The 9,631-nt window shown below is 57.0% G+C and overlaps 2 protein-coding genes across 2 annotated transcripts; one reads left to right on the top strand and one right to left on the bottom strand.

Annotated features, from left to right (window-relative positions):
- The first annotated feature begins 302 nt into the window (after positions 1 to 302).
- On the top strand, positions 303 to 2,600 carry GUCA2A (guanylate cyclase activator 2A). Its single transcript, XM_016205152.2, has 3 exons — positions 303 to 419; positions 2,036 to 2,231; positions 2,536 to 2,600. Exons 1-3 carry the CDS (start codon positions 345 to 347, stop codon positions 2,598 to 2,600), a joined length of 336 nt encoding a protein of 111 aa, XP_016060638.1. The 5' UTR covers positions 303 to 344.
- A 3,793-nt stretch (positions 2,601 to 6,393) lies between these two features.
- On the bottom strand, positions 6,394 to 8,645 carry GUCA2B (guanylate cyclase activator 2B). Its single transcript, XM_016205154.2, has 3 exons — positions 8,526 to 8,645; positions 7,181 to 7,367; positions 6,394 to 6,455 (listed from the first exon to the last, which is right to left on the bottom strand). The coding sequence occupies exons 1-3, from the start codon at positions 8,643 to 8,645 to the stop codon at positions 6,394 to 6,396; spliced, it is 369 nt and encodes a 122-aa protein (XP_016060640.2).
- Positions 8,646 to 9,631: the final 986 nt, after the last annotated feature.

The following is a 9,631-nucleotide window of genomic DNA, read 5'->3' as shown; positions in this document are numbered from 1 at the left end:
ACCCTGCATTGCCACTCTCTGGGACCCTCCTCAAGGGCTGGGCTGGGTCTGCAGACCTGCCCCAGCACAGGGCCCGGCCCAAGGTAGTTGTCAGTGAGTGTGTGTGGTTGGTGAATGAATGCAGGACTCAGCTGGCTGTGGGTCAAAGTGAGTGCCCAGGGAGGGGACTGATCTCTTATCTGCCAGGGCTGTCTTGAGCCTTAACTGATTAGGCCTAATTTACAGGTGGGCAGATGAGACTGACAAAGGCTCCTGGGTTACTCAGTAACCCTGCCTTCTTTAAAAGTCCCACTGTTTCCCTTTGGCATCCAGCACCAGCCACTCCTCTCTTAGGCACTGCTGCCATGAACACCTTCCTGCTCGCCGCACTGTGCCTCCTGGGAAGCTGGGCTGCCCTGGCAGAGGGAGTCACCGTGCAGGTAAGTCCTGTCCCTACCCTGGTCCAGCTGGCTCTCTGCCCCCAGTGCACAGGAGAGCACCCCCTCTTTGGAGCTGGGTTTGTTAACAGAGAGGGGACCAGGCCAAGAGCAGGTCTGCCTTAGGCCGGCCAGTAGTGTGTGGGTTCTTAACTTTGTGCAGGAAAGATTTCACAATGCGAGTCCAGGTGATTTTGAGAGTATGTTTATTAAAGCTGGGGATAGTGAAACAAGGAAGGGCCTAGGATAGAAGAAGCAACAGGAGACTAGGCCGGTAGCTTTGGTTCTCCAGAAACATTATAGGAAAGAAGTGAGCCAAGGTAGGGTTCTGGGTGCTATCAGCTCACTGGGAAGTCAGAGAAAAGGGGGCCTTGGAGGTAGGTTCAGGGGTTTAGCCCAGGATGAGCTGCTGCTGCCCATTGCTCCCCTGATTGCAAGTCTCATGGGGTCCCTTAGAGTTTAGGAGATGCACACCTGGGGGAAGAAGAGGGGGAAGGGAAAAGCTGGGACCTGTGTTTTGAGAGTTTTTAAAGGCTGGGAGTTTAGGGGAGGTCTTAGGGGAGGATCTCAGTAGAATGTTCATCAGCTTTTCCAGGTGTAGCCTTTCAGGGTCATGGTCTCCACTGATTGGTCAGAGCCAGGGTAGGAGGTCATTAGTCATTGCAGCTGGTCCTGGCGTCACCAGCCTGGTTTTGTTGCTTTTCTGGGCCTGGAGCTGAAATACAACTGAGGCCTAGATGTTATTTCTGGGGAGGAAAGGTCAAGGGGGGGGGGCGCTGGAGGTTCTAAACCATATGACCAGTGATATGCCAGGGGAGAAAAGGCCACCCTGGGGGGTGAGGTCTGGTGCCAGTTTTGCCCATTGGGTGACTTCTGTGTCTGGCTGTGAATTGCTCACCAGTTTGTTCAGCTATCTGTCTCAGTTCCCAATTCCACTTGCTAAGCAATTTTCTGAGCTTCTTACTATCCTGCCTCAGATTCAATTTCAGATCTTACTCTGCAGTCCTGTACTCAGCCAGAGCACCAGGCTGGATCTCAGGACCCACATGATCATCCTGGAAGTCCTGGTGGAATGGTGTGCCGGCTGCTGTGGAGGCCAATGACAGGCAGCCTGGCACCCAGCAGGGGTTCCATTCTCTATCACAGCCAGGCCCTGAAAGGCCTTGTATTGCTTCTCATACATCAACTAGGCTGCAGGCTGGACCTGGGGGCTGACTGATCACGGCTGTCAGGCAGGGGTGAAAAGAGCCTGGGCATGGCCATGTGGAACCTGGTCCTGGTCCCAGTGCTGTACCTTTCTCTAAAAATCAGCACAATGGCTCCCACATGTTGGGCACCTATTGTGTCCCTGACAGTCACATCCATTTTCTCCATTCCTCATAACATGCAGAACCTAAGGCTCTCAGAGTATAATGACCTGTCCATGGCGACAGAGCAAAACCAGGATTCAAGCCCAGTGTCTGGTTATAAGGCCTGAGCTCTAATCACCTCTTATTGCCCTGAGTGGAGCGTCTGGTTCCCATATGCCACTCAGCCACTGGGGCTGAGAGGGGCCAGTCCTGGAGGAAACAGGGAGCAGGCTGCCACCTGGCTTCATGCTCTGGACATGTCTCTTTCAGGATGGCAAGTTCTCCTTTGATCTGGAGTCCGTGAAGAAGCTCAAGGGCCTCAGGGAGCTCCAGGAGCCCAGCATTTGGAGCCGAAGGCAGTTTGATGGACCTGCGGTTCCCACCCTCTGTAGCTCTCCTAAGTTTCCCAAAGAACTCAAGCCTGTCTGCAAGGAGCCCAATGCCCACGAGATCCTCCGGAGGCTGGGTGAGTAGCCTCCTCTCCCGTGGCGGGGCCTTGGGAAGTCCCTGGTTGGTGGCACTTGAGGGGGAGATGTGCTCTGCCTGGTGGCTCATATGAGGCCCTCTGCTGTCCTTAGCTCTTGCAATTGGCAAGGCTCGCTTTCGGGGGGCCCTGGCCCTGACCGCTGCCTGGGAAAACCCAACTGGTCATAGAGGACAGGCCTGGGTTTCTCCTGGGGGTTGGGTGGGTGACGTCCTAAAGCTCTGGCTCCGGGGGGGCTTTGGGGAAGAGAAGCTGGCTCTCACGGGGCGCCGTCTCTCCCGCCCAGAGGCCATCGCTGCGGACCCGAACACCTGTGAGCTCTGTGCCTACGCTGCTTGTGCCGGATGCTAGGACAGCAGGGCTCGCTGCCTCCTGCCCCCCGCAGAGCGCGCCCACTCGCGTGCCAGCCTAATCTACCTCCCCCAGTGGAGGACTGAGGAGCCAGCCGCCCGGGGACACCCAGCCCCTCACCCCATCCGGGCTGCCGAGCCGCCGAGCCGCCGGCCGCTTCTTCCACCTGCCTCTAATAAACCAGATTCCAGAGTGCTCACTCCTGGTGTCGCTTTCATTCATTGCTTCACCTCTCCGTCCACTCGTCACCCACTCAGCCTCGTGAATGCCTCCCCTGCCCTCGCAAGTTCAGGGCTTAGTGTGCTAAGCGCAAGGACCCCACTCTCCCTGCTAAGCTACCAAGCCACTCACGGGCACCGAGGGCCTGGATCTCCAGACCACCAGTGGAGGAGGTGGAACCTCTGCTCTCCTTTCACATCTCCTGGAGTCGCCGGAGTCCCTAAGCCACATATGAGCACAGGAGCCACAGGGGTCTATGACCCTGGCCCCGAGCCCCAGAGTATTCAAGGTGCCTCAGGATCTGGCCCCCACTGACCACTTCAGCATTGCTTCCTGCTCTCCCCCCAGGGCCCGCCCCCAGGCCACCGCTCTCAGCATTTCCTCTGCCCCTCTCGCCTCTACACTGCTCCTGGCCAGGTCAACTCCCATCAGGCACCAATGCTCCGCTCCCAGGGCCTCAGAAGCCTTTCCCCGCCCACTCTGCCCTTGGCACTCCCTGGGCAGTTTATCACCCACGCCCCTTGCGCAGCTCTGGCCACCCTGAGGCATAAAGCTGTCTGTGCCTGGGGAAGCCTCTCAGCCCCCCGCCCCCGAGTGGGTGAGGCCCGCCACATGGATGGTTGCATGCGAGTAACAGAGCAGGGAAAGCAAGAGCCACAGTTCCAGTCCCAGGTCTTCCATGTGCTGTGTGATGTTAGGATAGTTGCTTTTCCTCTCTGTGTCTTAGTCTCCTCCTCTGTAAAACTGGGATAGTAATAGCACTTGCCTCCCAGGTTAGGGGGAATGCTGCAGGCCAATGTGTGAGTGTAATGCATGTAAAATTCAGGCTATATGCGAACACGAGAGAATTCGATAAAAGCTAGAAACAAACCAAAGAAAGGGGAACCATGGTCAAGCTGAGAGTGGTTCAGACAGGGTAAGGAGGTGAGGTGTGGAGGGGGGTAGAGGGAAGGAGGAAAGAGGAGGCAACCTTCTTGGGTCCTTCTTGGGCAGTTGGGTGCTAGGATTCCCTGGGCTGCAAAATTCAGAGGGTAAGGTGTTCTAGAAGTAAGGGAAGGCTTTGTGAAGGGGGAGGGGGGCCAGGCATTTGCATCAGCCCTAGAGAATTTGCAATGGGATGGATGGAATTTCAAGACCCACGTGGAGATAGGGGGCAGCGAGCATTCCAGTAGGTGGGGTTGGTGCAGACACACATAGCAGGAAGGTCCAAGGCACTGGAAGGGTTCAGCTGGGCGAAACCGAGGGTCCTGATTGAATGTGTAATTTCTATTCAGCTTCTTCACAGCCTGCCCCGTAAGCCTTAGTTCTTTCCCTTTCTAGTCACTAACCCCCTGAGGCAGCCAGGAACAACTCTGAGCCTTCACTGAGGGTCACGAGGTATGGGTTTCTGTTAAGCTAAAGATAATATCTTGACCTAAGTTATGTTTCAGCTCCTGAGCCCTAAGGTGGAATGACCCCCTGGCTACTTTTCCATGAAACTGGACAGAGGGCTCCAGAGCAGACATCAGCATTGTCTGCACGAACCCAAAGCTCCTAATCCATAGTGTTTTGTGATTTTGCCTTATATAATCTGTAACCTACACACCACTGGGTGTTCAGGCTTTTGAGCATTAGCTTCTTGTCTTGTGGGTGGCACCATTCATAATAAAATAGCCAATATTTCTCCACTGCAATTCTTGGTGTTCAGTGTTTGGCTCTGCTAGTGCTGGAGGGTGAACTCTTTCTGTTCGATAACATAGGCAGGGAGGAGCCCTGGAGGCACAGGGGCTGAGTCCGAGCCTGAGCGTGCCATTTACAGGGCATGCACCCCTCTCTGAGACTTGGTTTCCTCAACCACAGTGGGGATGAGAACAGATCCTGCCTCCCAGGGGTGCAGGGGATTTGATGAGACGTGTGGTAGAGAAGAATCATTTAATGCTCCCACCCTGGAGCCCACTCTCTGGGCGTGAGTCCTGGCTTTGCCTGTTACCAGCTGCGAGACCAGCTTTGGCAGGTCACTTAGCCTGTTTCCTCAGTTTCTTCATCTGTGAAGTGGGGATGACACAATGGGAAGAGAGAGGAGAGATTCCATTTTTAGAACTTTAAAAAGCGAGTTGTTTTAAAGCTTTTATTTTTACCCCTAAATAAAATGTGGTTGAGTGAAGATTAAATGAGGTGATACCGGAAAAGTTGTTAGAGCTCTACTGGCCAGGCCCGTAGTGAGCACTTTGTTGATGCTGCTATTATTATTCCTATGGCTATTTTGTTATTATTATTTCTGTGTGGATGGCTCAACCTTGTGCTTGGCACATAGAAGATGCTTAGTCAGTGACAATTTCCTTCACTGCCTCCTCCCCAGGCAGGTGGGAACCCAGAATAGCTGAAGAGACTGGTAGAGATGAGGCCACATGGCTCATGAGCTTGGTTTAGACTTGAGAGGAGGCACTGGGGAGCCACGGAAGGATAAAGGGCAGCGGCAGGGCAGCACTGCAATGTTCCTCTGGTGTAGTGGGTCTGGGAAGCAGGGCAGGGAGGAAGCTCTGGCCTGGTCTGCGGTAGTGTGCTAAGGGCCCACCTCCAGTGATGGTAAAGGGATGAGAGGGGGCCAGGGGACACAGGAGGCATTGCAAAAGCCCCAGCCAATCTGACCTATAGGGCAGGGAGAGAAGGGGCTGAAGCTCTGGGGTGTGTGGCTTGGCATACTGGGAGACTGCAGGACTCAGGAGCAGAACTGGGCAGCCAGGAGGGGTAGCTGGTCTGGGGGAATTCATCCTGGCCTTGGCCCTGGGGGAGCTGAGCTCAGAGGGCCCTGCTCCTTTGCACCCTGCTTTCCTTCTCTCTGACCGCCCCAGGCAGAGGCTAGGGAGGAGCCCATGCTGGGGAAAGGCCCTGCTCCAGGGAATTCCCAGCATGGCTCCCGGCCTTGAGTGGAGGCCCTGAAGGCCACTGTGAGGGGATAATGCGTTGTGATGAGGGTTGGGGCCCGGTGTCACAGGGAGACGTGACACCGGGCTCGTCCCAACTACCAGAGGAAGCTCCCCCATCCCCCTTCCCACACCCCCTGTCAGGAGCACAGAAGCTCTGGCTCTGCAGACAAGTGAGGCCTTGAGCTCAGCCTGGGGGTTAGTGGGTGTGAATGCTCTGGACCTTGGGTGCCTCATTCCCCGCCCCGCCCCCGCCCCTGCCCCCGCCCCAGCCCCAGCCTCACTCCCTTCTGTGCCAAATAGAGTTTAGTGAACTGACTCCTTGGGCTCTGGAAACCAGGGAAATTCCTAACTCTGGTCCACAACCTGTTCACCACCCTCCCTGCTTCCCAAGAAGCTCCTCCCATAGCTCCTGGGGATGGACAAAGGGACACGGATTCCGAGTGTGGGTGAAGAATCTTTATTCAACAGCGGGGATGCCTAAGGGGCCAAACTCTCCTCCAGCTTGGAGCCCAACTGCTTCGTGCCAGATCCAGCAGATTTGGCCCTGGGAGGGTGGCAACGGCCAAGGTGGCCAGGGCACGGCCAGGGTGTGGGCGGGGGCGGGGGCTGCGAGGGCAGTGGCTGGGAGGCAAGGTGTCCAGGGCTGGCTCAGGGCGTCCAGGGCCACCTCAGAGGCAGCCGGTACAGGCGGCATTCTCACACAGCTCACAGTTGTCACTGGCGATGGCCTCTGGGCAGGGGAGAAACCGGTCAGCTGAGCCTGAACCTGAAGCACCTGTGGTCCAGGGAGCTGCCGGCCAGGTGGCCGGAGACGGCCCGCTTAGGGGAGGGCCTGAGGCTGGGCCGGCATCGTAGTCACAGATGAAGAGCATTACATTTTAGAAATGAAGTGAGCACCTTGGGCTTAAGTCCCAGGCCCTCTCCTTCCTCACAGTGCCTGGGGAAGTCTCTTACGCTCCGCCTGAGTTTTCTGTCTCCTGACAGGGTGGCTGTGAAGACTATGCAGGCAAAGGACTGACATGGACCTGGCACCGAGTAGGTGCTCAAAAAATGCCAGCTAGTTTTCCTGGCCAGCTCTGCTTCATCCCTTATATTTCAGCTTAGCTGTCACCCCTTGGAAGCCTTTCAGACTCTGTATGTGACCACAAACGTGAGTCTCCACTCCTCTGTGTCCCCACTGTGCTCCCCCATTGTGCTGCATTGCAGTCATTGCTCATGGGTCCCTTTCCCGGGGTCCCTTCCCTCCCATCTGTGAAGTCTTTCACGTAGGACGACCAACAGGTCCCAGCTGTCGGGAGCTGAGGGGCTTCCTCGTGCCTGACTTTGGTACCAAAACTGGGAAGGGGAGGGGTTGAGTTCCTTGGATCTCCCTGTCCTCAGCCACTGGGAGAGGACCTGAGCTGGGGCGTGGGGAGGAAAAGAAAGGGCAGGGGCCTCCCGGGGTGGGGTGCTCACTCAAGGCCTTGAAGATGCTGGAGGCCTCCCTGGAGGCACAGATGGGCTGGAGGTCGGGCGGCAGGGCCAGGTGGTAGCACGGGGTGGGCAGGAGGCCCTGGGCCTGCAGGCGGGGGCTGATCACCCACTGCCTCTCCAGGTCACTCAGTTTCTTCACGGAGTCCAGCTGGACCTGGAAGCCCTGGTACTGCGGGTAGGAGGGGGAAAAGATGGAGGGAGTCAAAGCCTAGACTAGGAGACCAGGGTTCCTCAGACCCCACAAGCCTTTATGTTCTCAGGGGAAGTTCGGGCCACACCTGGAAGACAGCCTGGGAGGCGCGAGGTGGTGTGGGACACTTCACACCCCTGGGTCACAGGCCCCCCAGTCACTACTAGATGAGGTCACAGCAAGGCTGTGGAGCACTGTGGTTCAGGGCATGGCTTTAGAGACCAGCAGACCTGGTTCAAATCCCAGCTCTTCCTGACCAGGTACCTGCCTCTTCCCACTCTGAGCCTCATCTGACAAATGGAGGTAATCATGTCCCTTCCTCCCCAATGCCTGGTACCCAGGGCATACTCCATGACTGGGTGACCTCCCCTGAACCGACATGGCAAAATGATAGAAACCTCCAGCTAGCCAGGGTCCAAGGCCAGGGCTGCAGGGGGAGGTGAGGCTCTCTCGCACCCTTCTGCAGGACCCTGGAGGCCAGGAGTATGAGACGCCCAGGGCTACAGACTCCCCGGCCATGGTGCAGAGGCCAGCGCATCCTGCCACACTACAGACAGGCCCGCTTCTGTGGCTCCTTCCAGCCTCACAGGCACCTGGAAGGCGTCCCAGACCCCCTGCCGTCTGCTCTCCGGGCTTTTCCTATGCTGTGCCCTCCGTCTGCAGCAGTCTGTGTCCCCTGTGCCTGGCTACCTCCTGCTCAACCTGCAATGTCCGCTCAAGTCACCTGCCAGGGAAACGTTTTCTGGTGATTACCCCCCTCCACCATGAACCCATACATGGTGAACCTGGAGAGCTGCGGGAGCACATAGGGGTCTCCCCTCCCCCTCTGGGCATCTCAGGACAGGCACCATGTCTTGTTCCACATGCTGACCTCTGACCAGGATGGGCCTCCAAGGAGAGCCATGCTGAACAACAGCAGTTTACTAGTATTGCTATTATCACCATCACCATGGCCATAGGCATACTGGCTGCCCACACCTAGCAGCTGTTCTAGTCCCTGGGCTGTGACTGGGTGTTGGGCTGAATCCTAGGCCCTGTGCCCCCCTATACCCCATGAATTCCTAGCATCCCCTCTCCATCCCAACCTCCTACCATGAGAACCTTTCGTAAAAGGCCATTCTGGCTGGAAGGACTCACCTGGATGTAGACTGACTGTGTGCTCTGCAGAAGCACCAGGAGGACCACAGCCACTCCAGACAGGAGCCCTGACATAGTCCTGCCACCCATCTTGCTCCCTCTGAACCCCACCACAGCCATCCACCCAGCTGCCACCTGCTTCCCTGGGTAGCAGCTTTTATAAGCCATGCTCCAGCACCCTGGTCACTCATTAACTGGGCAGCTGGGGTGGAGGTGACACCTGGCTGGCTTTGTGACACCATTCTCAGGAAGGGTGTGAAGGCAGGGAGGCCCATGTGTGTCAGTGCCTGCTGAGTGTGGGCTCTGTGGGGGACCTTGGACCACACTGATTCCTTTGCTCCTCCAGAGACCTAAGCAAATGAAATGATAGGGAGACCACGTTATAAACAGGGGAAGTGAGGCTCCAGGGTTAAAGCGACTTGCCCCAGGTCACAGCACTAGTCAATGGCAAAGCAGGGACTCAGGGATTTTTGACCCAGGACAGCCCATGGTTCTTCTCTGGTCAAAGGATATAGACAGACTGGCTGGCTTGGGGCAAGGTGGGCAGATACAGAACCCGTGGTGCCCTAGATCCATGTCTCTTCCACACCCTCTTCCCAGCTCCATTTAAGAACCATCCTTCTGATCAGTCTGAGCCCAGGCCCTCAACCTGCCTGTCCCACCGGGCCGGGGAATCCTCAGGCCATGTTTGTCTCCTCTCATCTGTCTGTTCCTCTTGGAAGCCAGTAGCCTCACCCAGCACGGAGGAAAGAGCCTGGCCTCGGAGACAGATTGACTGGGGTTCAGAGCCTGCAGCTGTGTGACCTTGGACAAGTCACATCAACTCTGAGCCTTAGTTTCCTCTTCCACCAAACGGGCAGGATGGTAAAACCCACCAGAGGAGGCTGCTGCGAGAGTGGTGGGCCCATGCGAGCTCGCCCTCTTCTCCCAGGCAACACGCCCCTGAGGCCCACAGTTGCCCCCTAGGCAATGCGTAACCCACGCCGGCCCTCGGGCTGGAGGCTGGGTCAGGGACGGGAGAGTAGAGTCTGCAGGCGTTGTCACCGCGCCTGCTCAGGCAGCTGCAAAGGGTGCCCCTGCCAGGCCTGGGTTCTGCAGGGCGCCGA

The sequence above is a fragment of the Miniopterus natalensis genome, chromosome 9 (genome assembly GCF_054644295.1).
Source record: "Miniopterus natalensis isolate mMinNat1 chromosome 9, mMinNat1.hap1, whole genome shotgun sequence".
Lineage (NCBI taxonomy): Eukaryota > Metazoa > Chordata > Mammalia > Chiroptera > Miniopteridae > Miniopterus > Miniopterus natalensis.
Note: the sequence above shows the minus strand (reverse complement) of the source record. Positions and strands in the feature narration are given on the sequence as shown.

Excerpts from the sequence above, each read along its gene's own strand:
- GUCA2A (XM_016205152.2), top strand. The coding sequence starts at position 345 with ATGAACACCTTCCTGCTCGCCGCACTGTGCCTCCTGGGAAGCTGGGCT. Across the intron at positions 420-2,035 it reads CAGAGGGAGTCACCGTGCAG|GATGGCAAGTTCTCCTTTGA; the intron begins GTAAGTCCTGTC and ends TGTCTCTTTCAG. Across the intron at positions 2,232-2,535 it reads CGAGATCCTCCGGAGGCTGG|AGGCCATCGCTGCGGACCCG; the intron begins GTGAGTAGCCTC and ends TCTCCCGCCCAG.
- GUCA2B (XM_016205154.2), bottom strand. The coding sequence starts at position 8,645 with ATGGCTGTGGTGGGGTTCAGAGGGAGCAAGATGGGTGGCAGGACTATG. Across the intron at positions 7,368-8,525 it reads CACAGTCAGTCTACATCCAG|TACCAGGGCTTCCAGGTCCA; the intron begins GTGAGTCCTTCC and ends TCCTACCCGCAG. Across the intron at positions 6,456-7,180 it reads CAGCATCTTCAAGGCCTTGA|AGGCCATCGCCAGTGACAAC; the intron begins GTGAGCACCCCA and ends TCCCCTGCCCAG.